At 45.6% G+C, this 24,833-nt stretch overlaps 1 protein-coding gene across 1 annotated transcript; it reads right to left on the bottom strand.

The window, feature by feature from the left end:
* Nucleotides 1–260: 260 nt before the first annotated feature.
* LOC139544404 (uncharacterized) lies at nt 261–12,766 on the bottom strand. The gene is made up of 19 exons (XM_071351455.1): nt 12,165–12,766; nt 11,068–11,232; nt 10,446–10,564; nt 8,628–8,817; nt 8,438–8,550; nt 6,081–8,337; nt 5,679–5,803; nt 5,139–5,382; nt 4,732–4,856; nt 4,529–4,628; nt 4,183–4,305; nt 3,758–3,930; nt 3,180–3,277; nt 2,804–2,931; nt 2,386–2,566; nt 1,096–1,246; nt 707–786; nt 399–440; nt 261–304 (listed from the first exon to the last, which is right to left on the bottom strand). The coding sequence occupies exons 1-17, from the start codon at nt 12,589–12,591 to the stop codon at nt 709–711; spliced, it is 4,797 nt and encodes a 1,598-aa protein (XP_071207556.1). The 5' UTR covers nt 12,592–12,766; the 3' UTR covers nt 261–304; nt 399–440; nt 707–708.
* Between the last annotated feature and the right edge of the window lie 12,067 nt (nt 12,767–24,833).

Genomic DNA, 24,833 nt, shown 5'->3' with positions numbered 1-24,833 from the left:
ACTATAGGCTGATATAATGTATGTATGTATGGGCAATATGGAAGAGATCTGCTAACTTATCTAAATACTAACCTACATTCAAAAGCCATTTTAGACAGTAATCACATTGAATGCTGCAACATTGGATATCCAGAATGTTGATTCAGGACCTCCATAGGCGGAGTCAGTGTGAACGTAAACAATTGAGTACAACACTGGTGGAGTCAGGCTCATGCCATCCAAACTAGACTACACTGCCTGGGAGCAAGAAACACACAGTCTCCTTTTAAGGGTTTTTATTAGTGGTGAACGAGCAGCCTTGGGCCTGGAGATGAAAACAGAGGGAGAGGAAAGAGAAGTTACAATGGAAATGTATTAGTAAAGTTGAATCTGTTCCACTGACAAAGAGAAAATCCTACCAGTTAATCTTCCATGACTATTGCTTTCTGTCCATCTTTTCTCTGTGGAACAGAGGCAGGAAATGCATTAGTCCTCTTAAATAATTCAAGTAGCCTTAATTACAAAACCATATTTTTGCTGTGTGGCACCACACGTCAGCCTTTTGCTCCATTTCTGGTAATTAAATAATAATTTTTTTAAATAAAATAATTCTGTGAGTTATGTATGCATCCCAAATGGTACCCTACTTCCTATATAGTGCACTACTTTTGACCAGGGCTCTGCCGTATCCATAGCGGCTGAACATTGTGTCCGTGCGGTTCCTTACAGTCACTGGCCAAAGCATCCCTCCACACACAGGCTGCCGTCCAGCGGCGAACACACTTCAGTAGAACACATGAAGTAGATCTGAGGGAAGGAGAGAGCGAGAACAGAGGAAAAGGGAGGGTCAGATGAGAAGCAAGTCAGCCACACCTACAGACAGTGCTGCTTTACTGGCCTCTTTTTGCCTTTGGCTAGCACTCAACACTCCTGTTGTTCATGACCATTGATAGATTATTAAAGGGCTAGATAGGTGAAATGAATGGTGGGAAACGGTCATGCCCTGCCAGATCACTGAGAATGGAGCAAAGAAAAAAAAGGGGAAGATGGCTACTTTTAAACTTAAGACAGCCATTGGCTCCAAGTTAAAGGTCTAGTGCAGGGGGCAGCCCTCACCTCTTCATGGTCCTCCAATGTCTGGGTCTGTCCAGAGGTGAGGAACTGGAAGGTGGAGATGGTGAACCGTCGTGTCTGGCCTTGGTGGAAGGGTGGGGGTGGAGGAGATGGGGGAGACTTCTGAGAGGCCGGGTCCAGATGGTTAGGACATCTACAGAGGCCAGAATGTGGTTATTCATCGCAACAAGAAAAGCTCTTTCTGAAGATTCTTCCCTTCTCCTCCTGTGATGGTCTGCCCACTGACATATGTGCAGTTTGTAACTGTTAAATAATATAAAATTAATTACTTTAAATTGTACCCCAAACATTAGTGAGCTACAAAAGTTTTGGAACAGTGACATTTGTTGTTCTGAAATGAAACGATTCAATGACTGAGGTTTAAGTGAAGACTGTCAGCTTTCATTTTAGGGTATTTTCATTAATATCGGATGAAACGTTTAGAAATTACAGCACTTTTTGTACATTGTCCCCTAAAATGGGGGGGGACAAATTCACTTGTTTATTAAAGTAGTCAACAGTTTAGTATTACATCCCATATTCCTAGCACCCAACGATTACATCAAGCGTGTCACTTCAAACTTGTTGGATGCATTTGCCGTTTGTTTTGGTTGCGTTTCAGATTATTTTGTGCCCACTAGAAATGAATGGTAAATAATCTATTGTGTCATTTTGAAGTCACTTATTGTAATGGTAAGAAGTTTGCATGTCTTGGGGGTATGATATTTGTGCGTCTAACTTTCACTTACGATTCATTCAGGAATATCCATAACCATGGTAGCATCCACATTAATGTAGAAGTGTTTAGAAATATTCTATTCTTATTTACAATTAAAGTGACAAGTACAATATTTATCATTCATTTCTATTGGGCACAATATAATCTGTACAACCAAAACAAACAGCAAATACATCAACAAGTTTAATGTAATCATTGGTTGCTAGGAATATGGGAGAAAATACTTACCTGTTGACTACTTTAATACACATAAGTGAATTTGTTCCAATGCTTTTGGTCCCCTAAAAAAAAGGGGGGGAGATTACGTGCAAAAAGTGCTGTAATTTCTAAACGGTTCACCGATATGGATGAAAATACCCTCAAATTAAATCTGACAGTCTGCACGTTAACCTCATAGTATCATGACAAATCCAAAGTGCTGGATTACAGAACCAAAACGTTCTCTCTTTTTTTTATGTAAAAAGTTTCACTGTCCCAAATACTTTGAGCTCACTATTGTTGTTGAACACAGACGTGTATGAGCCTAGAAGTTCAAAGGTAACCCTGCAGCGTACCCATTATAGAGGAGTACCCAGACAGTCTCTCCTGATCTGGGGTAGGCCACGCAGTAGTGTACCAGCAGGACCACTTTGTCATCTGGGGGGTTGAGCAGACGCACCTCAAGGTGTAAGGGTTTACCCAAGAGCATCTGCAGGGGCCGGTGGTACTGGGGGTAGAAGCTACTGTACTGCATGTCTGGAGTGGAAGTGGGGAAAGGGTGTTACTTTAATGTGTAATATAATAATGTTCATCCTTTCCAGGTGCTTGACAATGTTTCTTGGCATTCAAAGCAAATTTACATACTGTTAAATGCTCTAAAAGTAACATTTATAAGTTTACATGCAAGACTGACCACTACCACTTGGAGTGTGGAGTTGGAGAAACCAACAGCAGCAAAATTAGTGAGATGTGTGAGCAACTAAAGCTGCGTACCTGTGGCAATCCTGAGCTGGACCCCCAACACGCCCTGGGCCTGAATGGAGGGGCCCAGGGAGGGGGTCTTAACCAGGAAGCCAACACTCACCACAGAGCCAGGAGTGTACTGGCACTCTACCAGCAGCCTAGGAGCAACAGGAAAACAGCAGGTAGGGAGGTCACAACTCAGATTACAGAATTAGTTAGATACTTCATACATTCCTGCACTGAAAAAATATAAACTCTATTCCTATGGAATACGTCACTCAATAAGATAATAATGCATTGAATTATTATTATTGTTCTCGTTTGATCGGAATGTGTTTTCTTTGCCAAGTAACAGCGAAACGTGAAATTAACAGCCTATAAACACCAGTGGGGGTTTAGAACTGACCTGATAGGAGAGTCTCTGGTGATGGTCCCATAGTTGAGGGTGATGGACTGGACCGTGTTGACGATCTCCACCATGTAGATTACTGTTTGGCCTACCTCCTGTTAGAACAATAGTGTCCAGTTCAGTAGGGAGAAAACATTTTCAAACTGAACTTGTCCAATTACAAACAGATTGATGTTGTCCACTGCAAAACATTATGCTACATGAACCTTACCCAGATGTCATTCACTGCCTGACTTTACCAAGTAGAACTGTTAAAAGAAAACAATTCACCCATTTTTTTTTACATTTTATATCTGAGCCATGTTCCATGGGTCACTTCATGTTTTCATGCGCATCTGCATTCTTAATCAGAAACATTTTGTGACTGTATCAACTGTAGACTAATGAAACAAATACAAAAAGATAGTTTGACTGAAGGTTCCTTTAAGCCCAGCGCCCTCCAGAGCACAAATTGATTCAGACATTTTGGAGAGCAATGTTAACGAAGTGCAGCCATTCAGTAACCCATGAGGCTGAATGGAGTCCCAACCACTGCTAATCAAAACTGTACAAGAAGATAATTAAGGGCCACTCACGTATCTGTGGGCCCCGCAGCCACCCAGTGGGATCTTGAACAGGGCGTAGTCTGGAGTCACCCTCTGAGGGGCGCAGGTGGGGTGGCCAGCGGCAGTGAGCAAGGCGGGGGACAGAGGGGGGTCCGTGAGGGAGGCGGGCACCGTAAAGACAAAGTGGCGGTCCAATGTGCATTCTGGGAAAGGACATGTATACACTCTGGGTTAGCTAAAGGTTATATAAAGGTCATGGATCTAGAGTGGCATTCCCCAAGGTTTTGACTGATATTGGGACCCTATATATCTCAGACAATTAAGATTCATTGTAAGGGTGAATCTTAATTGTATTTTCTTGATTCCTCGTGTCCTCTTCCTGCTTTCTAGATGATCAGGAGCGGACAAAAGAATCAAGAAAATACAAATTGTGATTCATTTGGGGTTATACTTACCATCCATGGAGTAGTAGCAGGCAGAGGGCTTGGTGCTGTAGCAGCAGCCCAGAGAGAGACACTCTGCCTGGGATAGAGGGCGGCGGCCGCAGGGGAGGCGCTGGTCACTGGGAAGGTTACACTCTACAGGGGATACACAGGAAATGTCAATGGACAGGAGTGACCAGTAATCTGAATGAGCTGGATATAAAATCCTACATATCCCCTTATTTCCATTCAGACAACACAGGACAGGTAAGGCTCAATGCTCGCTCACCATTAAAAACAAATGAAGCAATTTTAAAAAGATTGACGTTTCAGCCATTAAAGCATTCATCAGAACGAGGATAACCTGTTATGTTTCTACCTTGATGAGAAACTGGTATGGAAACTGGACAGGACAACTGGGCCTTTCCTTTTTGTCCGTTCAACGTGGAGTAAATCACATCTATGCGGTGCTCTTTACCCTGTTAGGAACAAAGATCGGAGTCAGTTTAGCCTTTTAGACCATAATGAATGAGATTACATGGACAGGCAGGACCTGATCCTTGATCAGCACATAAAACACACCTGGACAGTCATGTGACAGGAGTTGAAGCGGAGGTTCAGGGTGATCATGCCATCCTTTCCCTTGCTTGCCACATACCCACAATGCTTTGGGGCATCCTTCAGGCTCATCTCATTCCCTTCGATGTCTGAGAATGATTTGTAGCCATTATTGCACAATCACTAAGACATTTTGAAAATAAATGCCCATATTTTGTTTAACAAAGCCATTATTTACATTTAAGACCAAACTGCAGTTCTGGTGAAACATCGTATGGTACCACACAAACCAACACATTTTCCCCAAACCCTAATAAACTGAAAAAAAAAGCTTAGGTCCTCAACCATGTTAGAATTCAACTCATGCAGGGATGATGACAACCATATGCACCTGAAACATACACCATCCCCCAACAGACACACTTACTTACCCTTGACAACAATTCCAGATATGGGACCTGGGGGAAGCTCCACCCTCATGTGGCGAGCAGAGCAGAAGACGTGTGGCTTGGGGGGAGTGGGAGGCCTGCTGTGGGTCATCGGTGGGAGGGTGGTGGTAGGTGTGTGGGGTGGTGGGGTCACAGTTGACGGGCAATGGAGCTCCAGAGTTCTGTATTGCCCCAGGACTGTGTCCCAAAACTTCAGGGGGAGGGAGAGCTGGTGTGGGTTGAGGGCCTGGATGAAAAAAAAGAGGGAGGAAACATTGGGTTTAACAGCCAAAACCAACAACTTCCACTTCAATGGGCCACATCAAAATAGCAAACTGTGAGGTCCATTTTCACAGCAAATACTTCAAAAATGAAAACAGGGTTATATTCACCAAGCAACAGATGGTAGAAAACTGACAAACAGGGAGGGACTATCTGAACCTGTCCAATAAGGAACTCATTTTCCGTTGCAAAACGCTTTGCTTCGTTTTCTACTCTGTGCAGTAATGAATACGACCCAGAATTAAGTTCTGGGGGACTCACCATAGCCTGGCTATGGCAGGCAGGGAGAGGGGAATGGAGGATCACTTCACCACCCTTACTCATCTGCAGGATGTATCTACAAGCCGCCGGGACACTGGAGATAGACACCCAGCCATTCATCTGATCTGAAAAGAGCAATGCAATTCACATGCAAGTCAGTGAGCATTAATGTAATAAAAGTCAATCATGGGCCCGTGTGTTCTTCCTGATTGGGTTGCATGGTCAATTTAAACAGCAGCCCACGTCACAATTGGAGGAAAGACAGGGGTCTAAAATCCCTTCCTTTATAGATACACAATGAAGCAATCAATGCAGCAGTTAGTACATCAAATAAGGGAAGGCCAGTTGTGTTTCTGGACATCACTAACACCGACCATGTGGCGAGAAGAGGGACATTCTGACCTTCGACCTGGATGGAGTCCAGGAGAGCAGAGGGCAGCGACACCATCATCTGTCCTGCTAGACAGTGGATGGAGGGCCGAGGGGAGAGCCCAGGAGAGGGGGAGGGCCCAGGAGAGGGGGAGAGCCCAGGAGAGGGGGAGGGCCGAGGGGAGAGCCCAGGAGAGGGGGAGGGCCGAGGGGAGAGCCCAGGAGAGGGGGAGGGCCGAGGAGAGGGGGAGGGCCGAGGAGAGGGGGAGGGCCGAGGAGAGGGGGAGGGCCGAGGAGAGGGGGAGGGCCGAGGAGAGGGGGAGGGCCGAGGGGAGAGCCCAGGAGAGAGGGAGGGCTGAGGGGGGAGAGTAGGGGTGAGGATGGACATCCAAGGAGTGAGAGAAGTAGTGGAAGATATGGTCTTGGAGGAGGGTGAGGGGGTGGTTGGTGAGGTCTGGGGTGGTTGAGTAGCACCAGGCAGAGCTGTGCCTGTGGAGAGAAGGGCTAGGGTGGTCAGAGGGGGGCTGGGCGTCAGGTAGAGAGGATATGGGTGGTGTGGCTGGTAGTGTGGCACATCCAAGGGATATGGGTAATAGCTACAGATGGTATGGGCAGAGGGAGTGCAGGTGACTGGCTGAGGGTAGAGGTGGGGAGGGTAGACCGTGGGCATTGTAGGGTCAAGAGTACCTGAAGGGAGAGTCTGGGGAGGACTAGCCGTGACTGGGCTAGGAAAGGGGTAGTAGATGGGTATGAAGGGGTAATGGTGAGGACCAGATGGGGGGTAGTAAGGACCATAGGGGTAATAGTATGGACCCACAGGCCATTTAGGTTGGGTATAGGGATCAGGATTGGGGCTCCCAGTAGCAGACATGGGCTCTTCAGTAATCAGGGCCTGATTGATGGTCATGTGGACCCCATATGGGTCATTTGGATCTGCAGGTGGTTTTGAAGGTTGGAAAACGGGTGATGAAGGTTTGGATCCAGAAGGGGGAGGAGGAGATCCGGTAACAATGGGGTAAGAATGACGTTCAATGGCAGTAGGTGTTACAGGAAGAACAGGTTCAGTATCGAGAGGTGGAGGAGAAGAAGGTTTGGTATAAGCGGCGGGAAGAGGAGAAGAAGGCTTGGTATAAGCGGCGGGAAGAGGAGAAGAAGGTTTGGTATAAGCGGCGGGAAGAGGAGAAGAAGGTTTGGTATAAGCGGCGGGAAGAGGAGAAGGTTTGGTATAAGCGGCGGGAGGAGGAGAAGGTTTGGTATAAGCGGCGGGAAGAGGAGAAGGTTTGGTATAAGCGGCGGGAAGAGGAGAAGGTTTGGTATAAGCGGCGGGAAGAGGAGAAGGTTTGGTATAAGCGGCGGGAAGAGGAGAAGGTTTGGTATAAGCGGCGGGAAGAGGAGAAGGTTTGGTATAAGCGGCGGGAAGAGGAGAAGGTTTGGTATAAGCGGCGGGAAGAGGAGAAGGTTTGGTATAAGCGGCGGGAAGAGGAGAAGGTTTGGTATAAGCGGCGGGAAGAGGAGAAGGTTTGGTATAAGCGGCGGGAGGAGAAGGTTTGGTATAAGCGGCGGGAGGAGGAGAAGGTTTGGTATAAGCGGCGGGAAGAGGAGAAGGTTTGGTATAAGCGGCGGGAGGAGGAGAAGGTTTGGTATAAGCGGCGGGAAGAGGAGAAGGTTTGGTATAAGCGGCGGGAGGCGGTGGTTTGGTATAAGCGGCGGGAGGCGGTGGTCGGATAGCTATAAGAGGAGTAGGATCGACAACAGAAGGACGGTGGACACCAGGGGTGATTTCATTATAATAGTTGAGCATGGGATTGTGGGTAGGGGGCGGGGAGAGGTAAAAGGAGTCACGGTGGTCTCCAGAGCCGTAGGGGTGATTCCCAAGCCCCATGGGGAAGAAGGGCTGCTGGCCTGGGTATCTCCCTGGGAGAAGCTGATGGGAGCCAGGGTATGGATCGTGACCAGGGTGGAGGAGAGGGTGATAACCAGCTCCACCGTAAGGGAAATGGGGAATTTGGGGATACATGCCATGAGGGAGGTGGTGGGGGAACGCAGGAAGTTGGGGCATCTGTTCCTGGGCTGGGGGTTGAGTATAAGGGGTGATGGGAGGAGAGGTAAGGGGAGGGCTGGTGGAGAGAGCAAAAGTCACAGGGTCAGGTATCTGCTGCTGTGGGTCACCAGGAGAGAAGGGTTGAGAAAATGGAGGAGAGGGAAAGAAGGGAAATGGAGGAGGGGGATATGAGGGGCAGGAGAGGATGAAGTCCTGGCCGTCCAATAGGACCAGTCGATGAACTCCATCCTGAAAGAGGAAACATCTTATTTATATATAAGCTCAATTCAATGCTAGAGTGGACTCGAAGTTAAATTGAATGGTTGAGTATCAACTTCCTACAACTTACTCTGATGGTCACACATGGGGCTGTAAAGGGAACATAAAAGATGAGGTCTTCTGAGTGGGACTCCACATGGTAGGCACACTCTTCAGACACAAACGGCACCCACTCGCCGTTCTCTGTTAGGGACAGAGAGAGAGAATGAATGAATCAGTCATAATCCAAATGGGAACATGAGCAGAACTAGCCAACTCACCTATGACCTGTAATGTGTGTATGACCTCCTCCCCTCCATGTATCTGGATGGCCATGCCAAAGTGGGAGCAGAGTACTGAGGGGACAGAGTTTGGGGGGACAGGGTGGGGTCGGGGGTCAGGGTGGGGGACTGGGCAGATGATCTTCACAGGGCTGCCCCACCACAGCATGGGCAGGACATAACTACCATGCTGATAGGGGGGAGGTAGAGTGAGTGAAGAAGAGAGGGGAGAGACAGACAGTGATTAATCTCATGTTCTAGTATGTACAAAAGCAGGGTGGATTGTAGAGTGAATGGACAGGAGGCAGTCTGACTGATGGTTTCTAAGAGGAACAGAGCATCAAGCTACCTACAGTTTTCATTTTGAGATGTTGATATTTTGGTTCATCAATATTAGTATTTTCAAAAAGTAAAAAATATATTTTAAATTCTCTTTAGTATATCAAACTACAGTCAACCTTTTAATTCATTTTAAGCACTTAAAATGGACATAGGTCAATCATTTCAAATCTCACTACTTTAAATGACACAATTTAAAAAATCAATTTCATATAGTGTTACAAACTGGACTATATTTAGTAACTTACTTTGAAGAGACGGTGATTTGGTCTAAATAGGCATTTGGCAGTCTCGACTACCCACACGCCAACTCACTTTTCTCAGCTTCACCGTAGGGATGGTGCCAGGTTTCCACCAGACATGACGCTTGGCATTCAGGTAAAATAGTTCAATCTTGGTTTCATCAGACCAGAAAATCTTGCTTCTCATGGTCTGTGAGTCCTTTAGGTGCCTTTCGGCAAACTCCAAGTGGATGTAATGTGCCTTTCACTGAAGAGTGGCTTCTATCTGGACACTCGACCATAAAGGCCTGATTGGTGGAGTGCTGCAGAGATGGTTGTCCTTCTGGAAGTTTCTCCTATCTTCAGAGGAACTCTGGAGCTCTTTGAGAGACTATGGGGTTTTTGGTCACCTCCCTGACCAAGGCCCTTCTCCCCCCCGATTGCTCAGTTACCCTTCCCCAGATCTGTGCCTTGACACAATCCTGTCTCGGAGCTCTACGGACAATTCCTTTCATCTCATGGTTTGGTTTTTGCTCTGACATTCACTGTCAACTGTGGGACCTTACATGGACAGATGTGACTTTCCAAATCATGTCCAATCAATAGAACTGAATCACAGGTAGACACCAATTAAGTTGTAGAAACATCTCAAGGATGACCAATGGAACCAGGATGCACCTGAGCGCAATTTTGAGTCTCATAGCAACAGGTCTGAATACCAATATAAATAAGGTATTTTTAATACATTTGCCAAACCTGTTTTCCCTTTGTCATTATGGGGTGTGGTGTGTAGATTGATGAAGATTTATTTATTTTTTTAATCAATTTTAGAATAAGGCTGTACATAACAAAATGTGTAAAAAGTCAAGGGGTTTGAATACTTTCTGAATGCACTGTATATTCTCCAGACTTGCCCAGATAGAAATTGGTGATGTTTAAAAAATATATATATACATACAAATTCTACATACATTTTTCATTGGAAAAATGGACAACCTGATCTGGACAGAATGTGCATTTCTAAGCTGACTTCAAGTTGTCCAGAAATGTATTTGCACGATATGCAAATATGTGCATATTTAATGACAACACATCATTTGCACATTTCAATACAATATTTTCTAAAAACTTTATACAAAAGAGGTATAGTTGGGCTACAGTCAACTGGAAAATGTTGATTGTGATATGATTAGGAGGGGGGTTACCCTTTCTTTGAGGGTGTGGGGCCTGTCTAAGCAACCTGGGGAAAATATTCTACCTCCTGCATGATGTAGCATCCATCGTATGGTGCCATCATCACCATCTCTCTCCAGGTAGTCTTCACATGGTAGCCACAGGACGGCGGCAGCTGGAACAGGGAGATGGGAGAGGTGCCCGCTGGAACGATAAACAGGGGCATATTCAATATTCAGGAACCTACCCGAATTTGTCCAATATAAACTCTTGTTTGCTTCTTAAAAACAGTAAATGGTTTCCATAATGAATACTTAAGGGCCAGGAGTTTCCAGACCACATGACCTTGCCAGGAAAAACTCCTGGGGTATACCTATTTAGCAGATTCCGTTGCAAAACATTTGCAACAGAATTCGTTTACTCTAGGAACCAAATGGAAGGAAACAGTGCAAGCGGAACAAAACGGGGAGGGACCTACATTAAATTGGTCCAATAGAAACTCTAGTTTTCATTGCAAAATATTCCGTTTGGGGTAAATGGTTTCGGTTGCAAAACATTTTGCAACAGAATCTGCTAAATAAATACACACCTGGCCCCAGACAACTAAACTAATGAGCCCATTTAATTATATTCCATAACAAGTCACTGATGCGTTCACATTGTGTTAAAGGTCTTTTAGAAATGTTGGGTGGGTCTCCAACGCTTACCTCTATCCACCAGTAGATGTGTGTATCCTCGTCCAGATGCAGTGAGCATCATGAGGTTGTCATTACACTGGACCAGAGGCCTCATCGACAGCCATTCACTGGAGTGGGGGTTGTGGTCAGCTGATGGACCATAGACCTTCCCTTGAAAACCGGGGCCTTCAAAACCTATTGGATAAAAGGAGAGATCTTTATCCATGCCCAAACACCAATTTAAAATGCATATACTACTGATAAGGTATCCTAATATATGTGATATTAACCCACGATTGCTTGACCTCACGCAGTTCCAACTCCATTAAGTTTGCTGACGACACGACAATAGTAAGCCTGACTACAAACATCGAGACGGCCGACAGGGAGGATGTTGGCACTGACTGCGTGGTGCCAAGTTAACAACCTGTCCGTCAACGTCAGCAAAACAAAGGAGCAGGTTGTGGACTTCAGGAGGAACCAGGCTGGGCACCGCCGGGGAGCCGGTAAAAAACATCATCAAGTTCCTTGGGAAGGTGAAATGGTTAAACCACAGACACCTCGGTTAAGAAGGCACGACAGCGACCCTTCAACCTCAGGATGCTGAAACCCCATTGAGAGCATACTGTCGGGCAGCGTCACAGCTAGGTGCTACAACGGGTGGTACGCTCAGTCGAACTCACCGTTGGGTGCACACTGTCTGACCTCCAGGACACCTACAAAACCAGGTGTCGTAGGAAATTGATACATCTGGGACCCCAGCCACTTGAGCCATGGCCTGTTCTCCCTGCTTCCATCACTCAGACAAGGGCAGTACAAGAGCATCATGGTAAAAACTGGAAGACCAACCCAAAGCTTCTACCCCCAGACCTTCAGGATGCTGAATAGTCACCTACCTGCTCCCCTGTCCCTCTCCTTAACAGACATGTACCCTGCCAATTAACATTTACCATTGTTAGTGTTATGTATATATTTTATTTATATTATTTATTACATTTGTTTTAATTTCACTTTGACCTGCATTGTTGGAACTCAGAGTTTAAGATTCACATGACAGGGTTGCAGGTGTAATTACAGGGTACATGTAAACTATTTACACTTTAATCTAATAATAGAAACAGATTCACCTTTAAAGACTGCCTGATGTCCAGCATTGTAATCCAGAGATCTTTTCTGGACATTGAAACCATTACGCACATTCAAAGGCGCCCGCAAATCAGTTGACTTTAGATCAATGTTGGGTTGACTCGAATTATTTATGGAGTTCTCAGGAACGTCAATGGACTCTGCACTCTGTTCTTGAATGCTGGAATTATTAACAGTGGGTCGAAGATTGCGCCGAAGAATGGCCAGTCCGCCCAGGTACTCAGGTTTGTGCTTGACGTCTTCTTTTGTGTTGATCATCGGTTCTCTGTCAGCATTTGACGCCTTTTCATGATCCGCATTAAAACCATTCAACTTTTCTACACTCAATGCACCACAGAACAAGTTAGAAATAGCTACAGTTATTACACATAAAAACACAACTATGTTTCTCTTCTGTTCGGAAGACATCGCCAGATTGATGCTTCTGCGCACATGCGCATAGAGGCCAACACGCAGGTAAAATCAACTACAGGGCAATGAATTAGGCCTAATTAGTGAGGACCAATCAGATGGCAGCTCGTTATGAAAAGGCTGATTCCGTCTCAATTAACCTTATTACAACAAAACGTTGATAAGGAATTTTCCCAACACTTTCCAAACATTTCCAAAAAGCTGTCGTTCCTTTTTGAAAAAACATGCAAGTCTATGGCTGTGTCTACACTTGACCCTTACATGTGACTTCTGCTATCAGAATCGCATTGTGTTCAAGGGGTCAGGGATGCATTGGCACTCCCTTGTAGGAGCAGTTCTCCATTGGAATGAATGAAATTCGACAGTATTTCAATTAAATATTTCAAGGACAAAATTACATATATTTAAGTATATTTTGTTGTAGTGGGGACAGTAACATTAGTACTCTCTAAAAACAATACTTTAAGAAAATGTTTTATATATAAAAAATACAAATAAATAATGTTTAGCTCACATAATATAATGGAAAAGTATGTATTGAAGTGTCTGTAATAGAATAAACGTGTCAAAAGAATGTAGACATTAATAAATTACTTTCTATAGCTTCCTAAATCTTTTTTTTACAGTTTACATCTTCAATATGGCGCATCCAGGGTTTATGCACGTCATTGGTCTGGATGCAATCAGGCAACAGAAAGCGCGTACAGTGGGTGACGTCAGCAACACTCCGCCCACAAGTGTTTTGGGAGAAACAACCCCATTCCCAGGTGTTGAGGTCCAGAGGGAGGAGAAGGCCTATTCTGGTGGGGTAAGGGGGCTGGAGGGACATACTTAGAATATTGTTTTTGGTGCTGGACAGCCTCCATATGGGGGAGTTGTGGAATCTCTAGATCCTATGGTGTTCTTGTTGGAGGAACAGGGGCAATATACTTCCTCTGCAGGTGTTGATACATAGAGGGACTGATGATACTGAGGGAGGAGGAGAGAGAGGATGAGGGGCAGCGAGAGTAGGTGGTTGAGTGACAGGTCTGGTGTGTTGGTTAGGCTTCTCTTGCTGGGGAGAACTGGGGTGATTAGTGACAGAAACAGTAGGATCATATGTCAAAGTCACAAACGCAGGTTGATGTTCCACATGCACGTATTCTTGGTACTGCTCAACCCTTTGACTGTGTTATGTCTCAGCAGGCTGAGGTGGTATGGGAAAACTCAGGGGAGAACTTGAAAGGAACTGGCTTAAAAGGAACAGGCTTGATGGGGGTGGAGTGGGTATCATGTGTAACTCGGGATTGTCGTGGATGAAGGGAAAGCAACAGGGGGTCTTAGCTGGGGACTTGGTGGCTGTGAGCGGTTGGGGAGGGGAAGGGGTAACAGCCTTATCCCTGGTATTTTTTGGGGTGTCGGGTAACTTCCGATGTTGTACTACAGGCACAACTGGGAGAGGGGGTTGGATGGTGAGAGGGGTTGGGGAATGGGTGGGTGTGAAATGGTTTGCGGTTTGTGAGGCAAAGAATACATATAGTCTAGAGATGCATCAGGCTCCTCATAAGAGTCATAGTGGGGGTTGTTGGGGTGTTGTAGGTAAGGGGTTTGGAACAGGCAGGAGAAAGACAGGTCCTTTCCCTGGATTAGATCTGTACTGTTTACATGCCATTCTATAGGAGAGAGAAAACAATACCCTTACGTAAGGCATACATTTTAAAATAAACTGACCAAATAAGCATAATAAAATCCCCTCTGGAATTGCAGGTACCAACAGCTCACCCATTTATCCCCTAATCATAATGTACAGGAAGCAGTTATAATCAGGTGAGTAACATTAATGGCAGTTATTACTGCATGGCAGTTGTGTACAGTGCCATACATAGCTTTAACTTCACTGTAGTCCCACAAGTTGTGTTGGGAACTACAAACACCAGAGGCTCAGTAGTGTCTTCAGTGGGGTACCAGCACCGGGACGCAGCATACAGGAGCGGCACCCAGTCACCATTCACTGAGGGGGGCGAGAAGATCAGAGGTCAAAGATATTGCTCAGTGACCTCTATTCAACTGGTTTAGGCTGCATCCTGATTCTCCGACCACCCTTCTCCCAAATCGTACACATGCACACTCCCTGACCATGGATTTAACAATGGTGAAAACTCCCTTAAAACCATTTCTTGCACCAATCCAATGCATGTGTGTGGAGAATTAGGATTCAGCCATAGTCAAGATAGATCATGTCAATTTACCATGGCATGAGATCAAAATTCCTGTACATACAGTACTTACTCCACGGTCTCCTCTCCATAGATCATCAGATCCATCTCAGATGCCAGACATGTGGCCTGGGGAGAGGGCACCCTGACTGGATGTGAGGCCCTCACTGGAGATCCATACCAATACACTGGCAAAGAAATACATATTTAACCTTTATTTAACTAGGCAAGTCAGTTAAGAACAAATTATTATTTACAATGACGGCTTACACCGGCAAAACCCGGACGACGCTGGGCCAATTGTACGCCGCTCTATGGGACTCCCAATCACGGCCGGTTGTGATACAGCCATGACAATGTAGTCTGTCCCCTGCAAAAGGAATGGATGTTATTATGAGCTGAAATGTGTAAAACTCATTCTAGAAAGCTGCAATGCAAACAGTCATTCACCTTGATTCGCAATGTATCCATCAATAGAATTCCAAGCAGTAGAGACTAGCCAAGACTATTCTGGATTGTTCAGATGCATTACATGCCAAGGAATGATCCAAGACCAAACATACACAGCATGTAGTCCAAAACAGATTCAAGACCAAACATACACAGCATGTAGTCCAAAACAGATTCAAGACCAAACATACACAGCATGTCGTCCAAAACAGATTCAAGACCAGACATACACAGCATGTAGTCCAAAACAGACCCAAGACCAAACATGCACAGCATTTAGTACAAAACAGATTCAAGACCAAACATACACAGCATGTAGTCCAAAACAGATTCAAGACCAAACATACACAGCATGTAGTCCAAAACAGACCCAAGACCAAACATGCACAGCATTTAGTACAAAACAGACCCAAGACCAAACATGCACAGCATTTAGTACAAAACAGTCAGAACAGAAATCCACACAGTCTTCATAAGTGAGAGGGGCAGATGGGAAAGGACAGGAAGTGGAGAGTGAATACCTCCTGGTGAACAAAGCATCCATTGTAGTGTATCATCAGGACTGCCTCTGTCTGAGGTCTTCAGCTTGAGGCCCTAGCCCGAAGGGAGGTGGGACAGGACTAGCGGAGAGGCTGATTGGGACAGGGCCAGCGGAGAGGCTGATTGGGCCAGGGCCAGCGGAGAAGCTGATTGGGACAGGGCCAGCGGAGAGGCTGATTGGGACAGGGCCAGCGGAGAGGCTGATTGGGACAGGGCCAGAGGAGAGGCTGATTGGGACAGGACTAGCGGAGAGGCTGATTGGGACAGGGCCAGAGGAGAGGCTGATTGGGACAGGGCCAGAGGAGATGCTGATTGGGGACAGGACTAGCGGAGAGGCTGATTGGGACAGGGCCAGCGGAGAGGCTGATTGGGACAGGGCCAGCGGAGAGGCTGATTGGGACAGGGCAAGCGGAGAGGCTGATTGGGACAGGGCAAGCGGAGAGGCTGATTGGGACAGGGACAGCGGAGAGGGTGATTGGGACAGGACTAGCGGAGAGGCTGATTGGGACAGGGCCAGAGGAGAGGCTGATTGGGACAGGGCAAGAGGAGAGGCTGATTGGGACAGGGCCAGCGGAGAGGCTGATTGGAACAGGGCCAGAGGAGAGGCTGATTGGGACAGGGCCAGAGGAGAGGCTGATTGGGACAGGGCCAGAGGAGAGGCTGATTGGGACAGGGCCAGCGGAGAGGCTGATTGGGGACAGGGCCAGAGGAGAGGCAGGGACGTCCACTAGGAAATTAGAAGTAATGACGGTAATAAGAAGTAGCATCATTCACTGACTGGTAGGGACAGAATTGATTAAGTCAAATACTACTGTCTGGACATTATGTAGAGCTCAGACCACCCGGTAGCTAATGTATACCGAGTCCTAAATGGCACCCTATTCCCTACATAGTGCACTACGTTTGACCAGAGCTCTATGGGGAATATATAGGGAATAGGGTGCGATTTAGGACAGACTCAGATTTAGTAAATTTAAGACCAGTACAGTATTATCATAGGTTTTCAGCCATCCCAATAACCTGACTGACTAACAGGTCTTGAGTGAATGGATACAGATCTTTATTGAAAAGCAATGTTAACTGTGTTAAGCTAGAAGCTCCATATGACTTCCACAAGGCCTATAAGTGTTACAATATGACTTCCACATGGCCTACTACAATGTGACTTCCACAAGGCCTACTACAATATGACTTCCACAAGGCCTACTACAATATGACTTCCACAAGGCCTACTACAATATTACTTCCACAAGGCCTACTACAATGTGACTTCCACAAGGCCTATGAGTGTTACAATATGACTTCCACAAGGCCTACTACAATATGACTTCCACAAGGCCTACTACAATGTGACTTCCACAAGGCCTACTACAATGTGACTTCCACAAGGTCTACTGCAGTATGACTTCCACAAGATCTACTACAGCATGACTTAAACAAGGCCTACTACAATGTGACTTCCACAAGAACTACTACAATATGACTTCCACAAGGCCTACTACGATGTGACTTCCACAAGGCCTACTACAATGTGACTTCCACAAGGTCTACTGCAGTATGACTTCCACAAGGCCTACTACAGCATGACTTCCACAAGGCCTACTACAATGTGACTTCCACAAGGCCTACTACAATGTGACTTCCACAAAGTCTACTGCAGTATGACTTCCACAAGGTCTATGAGTGTTACAATATGACTTCCACAAGGCCTACTACAATATGACTTCCACAAGGCCTACTACAATGTGACTTCCACAAGGCCTACTACAATGTGACCTCCACAAGGTCTACAGCAGTATGACTTCCACAAGGCCTACTACAGCATGACTTCCACAAGGCCTACTGCAGAATGACTTCCACAAGGCATACTGCAGTATGACTTCCACAAGGCCTACTGCAATAAGACTTCCACAAGGCCTACTACAAAATTACTTCCACAGGGCCTACTGCAGTATGACTTCCACAAGGCCTACTACAGCATGACTTCTACAAGGTCTACTGCAGAATGACTTCCACAGGGCCTACTGCAGTATAACTTCCACAAGGCCTACTGCAGTAAGACTTCCACAAGGCCTACTACAGTATGACTTCCACAGGGCCTACTACAGTATGACTTCCACAAGGCCTATGACTGTTACAATATTACTTCCACAAGGCCTATGAGTGTTACAATATGACTTCCACAAGGCCTACTACAATATGACTTCCACAAGGCCTACTACAATGTGACTTCCACAAGGTCTACTACAATTTGACTTCCACAAGGCCTACTACAATGTGACTTCCACAAGGCCTACTACAATATTACTTCCACAAGGTCTACAGCAGTATGACTTCCACAAGGCCTACTACAGCATGACTTCCACAAGGCCTACTGCAGAATGACTTCCACAAGGCATACTGCAGTATAACTTCCACAAGGCCTACCACAGTATGACTTCCACAAGGCCTACTGCAATAAGACTTCCACAAGGCCTACTACAAAATTACTTCCACAGGGCCTACTGCAGTATGACTTCCACAAGGCCTACTACAGCATGACTTCCACAAGGTCTACTGCAGAATGACTTCCACAGGGCCTACTGCAGTATAACTTCCACAAGGCCTACTGCAGTAAGACTTCCACAAGGCCTACTACAGTATGACTTCCACAGGGCCTACTACAGTATGACTTCCACAAGGCCTATGAGTGTTACAACATTACTTCCACAAGGCCTATGAGTGTTACAATATGACTTCCACAAGGCCTACTACAATATGACTTCCACAAGGCCTACTACAATGTGACTTCCACAAGGCCTACTACAATGTGACTTCCACAAGGCCTACTACAATGTGACTTCCACAAGGCCTACTACAATATGACTTCCACAAGGCCTACTACAATGTGACTTCCACAAGGACTACTACAATGTGACTTCCACAAGGCCTACTACAGCATGACTTCCACAAGGCCTACTGCAGAATGACTTCCACAAGGCATACTGCAGCATAACTTCCACAAGGCCTACTGCAGTAAGACTTCCACAAGGCCTACTACAATGTGACTTCCACAAGGCCTACTACAATGTGACTTCCACAAGGTCTACTGCAGTATGACTTCCACAAGGTCTATGAGCGTTACAATATGACTTCCACAAGGCTACTACTGACTTCCACAAGGCCTACTACAATGTGACTTCCACAAGGCCTACTACAATGTGACTTCCACAAGGTCTACAGCAGATGACTTCACAAGGCCTCTACAGCATGACTTCCACAAGGTCTACTGCAGTAGACTTCCACAGGCCCACTCATGACTTCCACAAGGCCTACTACAATATGACTTCCACAAGACCTACTACAATGTGACTTCCACAAGGCCTACTACAATGTGACTTCCACAAGGTCTACAGCAGTATGACTTCCACAAGGCCTACTACAGCATGACTTCCACAAGATCTACTGCAGTATGACTTCCACAAGGCCTACTGCAATAAGACTTCCACAAGGCCTACTACAAAATTACTTCCACAGGGCCTACTGCAGTATGACTTTCACAAGGCCTACTACAGCATGACTTCCACAAGGCCTACTGCAGAATGACTTCCACAAGGCATACTGCAGTATAACTTCCACAAGGCCTACCGCAGTAAGACTTCCACAAGGCCTACTGCAGTATGACTTCCACAGGGCCTACTGCAGTAAGACTTCCACAAGGCCTACTGCAGTATGACTTCCACAAGGCCTACTACAAAATTACTTCCACAGGGCCTACTGCAGTATGACTTTCACAAGGCCTACTACAGCATGACTTCCACAAGGCCTACTGCAGAATGACTTCCACAAGGCATACTGCAGTATAACTTCCACAAGGTCTACAGCAGTATGACTTCCACAAGGCCTACTACAGCATGACTTCCACAAGGCCTACTGCAGAATGACTTCCACAAGGCATACTGCAGTATAACTTCCACAAGGCCTACCACAGTATGACTTCCACAAGGCCTACTGCAATAAGACTTCCACAAGGCCTACTACAAAATTACTTCCACAGGGCCTACTGCAGTATGACTTCCACAAGGCCTACTACAGCATGACTTCCACAAGGTCTACTGCAGAATGACTTCCACAGGGCCTACTGCAGTATAACTTCCACAAGGCCTACTGCAGTAAGACTTCCACAAGGCCTACTACAGTATGACTTCCACAGGGCCTACTACAGTATGACTTCCACAAGGCCTATGAGTGTTACAACATTACTTCCACAAGGCCTATGAGTGTTACAATATGACTTCCACAAGGCCTACTACAATATGACTTCCACAAGGCCTACTACAATGTGACTTCCACAAGGCCTACTACAATGTGACTTCCACAAGGCCTACTACAATGTGACTTCCACAAGGCCTACTACAATATGACTTCCACAAGGCCTACTACAATGTGACTTCCACAAGGACTACTACAATGTGACTTCCACAAGGCCTACTACAGCATGACTTCCACAAGGCCTACTGCAGAATGACTTCCACAAGGCATACTGCAGCATAACTTCCACAAGGCCTACTGCAGTAAGACTTCCACAAGGCCTACTACAATGTGACTTCCACATGGCCTACTACAATGTGACTTCCACAAGGTCTACTGCAGTATGACTTCCACACGGCCTACTACAGCATGACTTCCACAAGGCCTACTACAATGTGACTTCCACAAGGCCTACTACAATGTGACTTCCACAAGGTCTACTGCAGTATGACTTCCACAAGGTCTATGAGTGTTACAATATGACTTCCACAAGGCCTACTACAATATGACTTCCACAAGACCTACTACAATGTGACTTCCACAAGGCCTACTACAATGTGACTTCCACAAGGTCTACAGCAGTATGACTTCCACAAGGCCTACTACAGCATGACTTCCACAAGATCTACTGCAGTATGACTTCCACAGGGCCCACTTGCAGTATGACTTCCACAAGGCCTACTACAAAATTACTTCCACAGGGCCTACTGCAGTATGACTTTCACAAGGCCTACTACAGCATGACTTCCACAAGGCCTACTGCAGAATGACTTCCACAAGGCATACTGCAGTATAACTTCCACAAGGCCTACTGCAGTAAGACTTCCACAAGGCCTACTGCAGTATGACTTCCACAGGGCCTACTGCAGTATGACTTCCACAAGGCCTACTGCAGTATGACTTCCACAGGGCCTACTGCAGTAAGACTTCCACAAGGCCTACTGCAGTATGACTTCCACAAGGCCTACTACAAAATTACTTCCACAGGGCCTACTGCAGTATGACTTTCACAAGGCCTACTACAGCATGACTTCCACAAGGCCTACTGCAGAATGACTTCCACAAGGCATACTGCAGTATAACTTCCACAAGGCCTACTGCAGTAAGACTTCCACAAGGCCTACTGCAGTATGACTTCCACAGGGCCTACTGCAGTAAGACTTCCACAAGGCCTACTGCAGTATGACTTCCACAAGGCCTACTACAAAATTACTTCCACAGGGCCTACTGCAGTATGACTTCCACAAGGCCTACTACAGCATGACTTCCACAAGGCCTACTGCAGAATGACTTCCACAAGGCATACTGCAGTATAACTTCCACAAGGCCTACTACAGTATGACTTCCACAAGGCCTACTGCAGTATGACTTCCACAAGGCCTACTACATCATGACTTCCACAAGGCCTACTGCAGAATGACTTCCACAAGGCCTACTGCAGAATGACTTCCACAAGGCATACTGCAGTATAACTTCCACAAGGTCTACTACAGTATGACTTCCACAAGGCCTACTGCAGTATGACTTCCACAAGGCCTGCTAGTGTTACAATATATGGCTTTACATACATCTGTCAATTAAGAATTTTGGAATGTCCTGTTTCTGGAATGTGAACATCAGGATGTCGCTCCCACAATGGACAGTGGGGTCCACCGCTGTATAGCATGCCTATGATGTCCCTTCTGTGGTCCGAGCCCAGGGTCTGGAGAGTAGATCTGCTGTTTAACTGAGGCAATATCTTCAGGACATAGGGTTACATTAGAACAGACTCGTTATCATGTGTAAAATAAGGAAATACCTGTATTATTTTGGAGCCGAAGACTAGAAATACACCTATACACCTATACATGCACCTATATATTTACTTGAAAAGGTGTCATGGTCAGGCTGATATTGCTGTTGGACATCACCATGGTACCCGCTGAGCATTCTGTAATTGACAACACAACATTCCCCAAGACATGTCCAAAGTAGGCCTACCTACTGAGCAAAAGGACAGCTTTGATGTTAGGATGAAACAGTCAGAGGTCACCAAGCGCAACATAGCTTCAGCCTGTAAATCAGCTAGAAAGATGTGTCGGCATCGAGTAATTGTCTCTGGCCCTCTCCCAGTTAGGGGGAGTGACGAGCTCTACAGCAGAGTCTCACAACTCAATCGCTGGTTGAAAACTATTTTCTGCCCCTCCCAAAAGATAGAATTTGTAGATAATTGGCCCTCTTTCTGGGACTCACCCACAAACAGGACCAAGCCTGACCTGCTGAGGAGTGACGGACTCCATCCTAGCTGGAGGGGTGCTCTCATCTTATCTACAAACATAGATAGGGCTCTAACTCCACTAGCTCCACAATGAAATAGGGTGCAGGCCAGGCAGCAGGCTGTTAGCCAACCTGCCAGCTTAGTGGAGTCTGCCAATAGCACAGTCAGTGTAGTCAGCTCAGCCATCCCCATTGAGACTGTGTCTGTGCCTCGACCTAGGTTGGGCAAAACTAAACATGGCGGTGTTCGCCTTAGCAATCTCATTAGGATAAAGACCTCCTCCATTCCTGCCATTATTGAAAGAGATCGTGATACCTCACATCTCAAAATAGGGTTACTTAATGTTAGATCCCTCACTTCAAAGGCAGTTATAGTCAATGAACTAATCACTGATCATAATCTTGATGTGATTGGCCTGACTGAAACATGGCTTAAGCCTGATGAATTTACTGTGTTAAATGAGGCCTCACCTCCTGGTTACACTAGTGACCATATTCCCCGTGCATCCCGCAAAGGCGGAGGTGTTGCTAACATTTACGATAGCAAATTTCAATTTACAAAAAAAAAAATGATGACGTTTTCGTCTTTTGAGCTTCTAGTCATGAAATCTATGCAGCCTACTCAATCACTTTTTATAGCCACTGTTTATAGGCCTCCTGGGCCATATACAGCGTTCCTCTCTGAGTTCCCTGAATTCCTATCAGACCTTGTAGTCATAGCAGATCATATTCTAATTTTTGGTGATTTTAATATTCATATGGAGAAGTCCACAGACCCACTCCAAAAGTATTTCGGAGCCATCATCGACTCAGTGGGTTTTGTCCAACATGTCTCTGGACCTACTCACTGCCACAGTCATACTCTGGACTTAGTTTTGTCCCATGGAATAAATGTTGTAGATCTTAATGTTTTTCCTCATAATCCTGGACTGTCGGACCACCATTTTATTACGTTTGCAATCGCAACAAATAATCTGCTCAGACCCCAACCAAGGAGCATCAAAAGTCGTGCTATAAATTCTCAGACAACACAAAAATTCCTTGATGCCCTTCCAGACTCCTTCTGCCTACCCAAGGACGTCAGAGGACACAAATCAGTTAACCACCTAACCGAGGAACTCAATTTAACCTTGCGCAATACCCTAGATGCAGTTGTACCCCTAAAAACGAAAAACATTTGTCATAAGAAACTAGCTCCCTGGTATACAGAAAATACCCGAGCTTTGAAGCAAGCTTCCAGAAAATTGGAACGGAAATGGCGCCACACCAAACTGGAAGTCTTCCGACTAGCTTGGAAAGACAGTACCGTGCAGTACCGAAGAGCCCTCACTGCTGCTCGATCATCCTACTTTTCCAACTTAATTGAGGAAAATAAGAACAATCCAAAAAAAAAATTTGATACTGTTGCAAAGCTAACTAAAAAGCAGCATTCCCCAAGAGAGGATGGCTTTCACTTCAGCAGTAATAAATTCATGAACTTCTTTGAGGAAAAGATCATGATCATTAGAAAGCAAATTATGGACTCCTCTTTAAATCTGCGTATTCCTCCAAAGCTCAATTGTCCTGAGTCTGCACAACTCTGCCAGGACCTAGGATCAAGGGAGACACTCAAGTGTTTTAGTACTATATCTCTTGACACAATGATGAAAATAATCATGGCCTCTAAACCTTCTAGCTGCATACTGGATCCTATTCCTACTAAACTACTGATAGAGCTGCTTCCTGTGCTTGGCCCTCATATGTTGAACATAATAAACGGCTCTCTATCCACCGGATGTGTACCAAACTCACTAAAAGTGGCAGTAATAAAGCCTCTCTTGACCCGGAAAATATAAAAAACTATCGGCCTATATCGAATCTTCCATTCCTCTCAAAAATTTTAGAAAAAGCTGTTGCGCAGCAACTCACTGCCTTCCTGAAGACAAACAATGTATACGAAATGCTTCAGTCTGGTTTTAGACCCCATCATAGCACTGAGACTGCACTTGTGAAGGTGGTAAATGACCTTTTAATGGCGTCAGACCGAGGCTCTGCATCTGTCCTCGTGCTACTAGACCTTAGTGCTGCCTTTGACACCATCGATCACCACATTCTTTTGGAGAGACTGGAAACCCAAATTGGTCTACACGGACAAGTTCTGGCCTGGTTTAGATCTTACCTGTCGGAAAGATATCAGTTTGTCTCTGTGAATGGTTTGTCCTCTGACAAATCAACTGTACATTTCGGTGTTCCTCAAGGTTCCGTTTTATAACCACTATTGTTTTCACTATATATTTTACCTCTTGGGGATGTTATTCGAAAACATAATGTTAACTTTCACTGCTATGCGGATGACACACAGCTGTACATTTCAATGAAACATGGTGAAGCCTCAAAATTGCCCTCGCTAGAAGCCTGTGTTTCAGACATAAGGAAGTGGATGGCTGCAAACTTTCTACTTTTAAACTCGGACAAAACAGAGATGCTTGTTCTAGGTCCCAAGAAACAAAGAGATCTTCTGTTAAATCT

Source organism: Salvelinus alpinus, chromosome 2, assembly GCF_045679555.1.
Source record: "Salvelinus alpinus chromosome 2, SLU_Salpinus.1, whole genome shotgun sequence".
Taxonomy (NCBI): domain Eukaryota; kingdom Metazoa; phylum Chordata; class Actinopteri; order Salmoniformes; family Salmonidae; genus Salvelinus; species Salvelinus alpinus.
The sequence above is the reverse complement of the archived record's forward strand: the minus strand, read 5'-3'. Positions and strand labels throughout refer to the sequence as shown.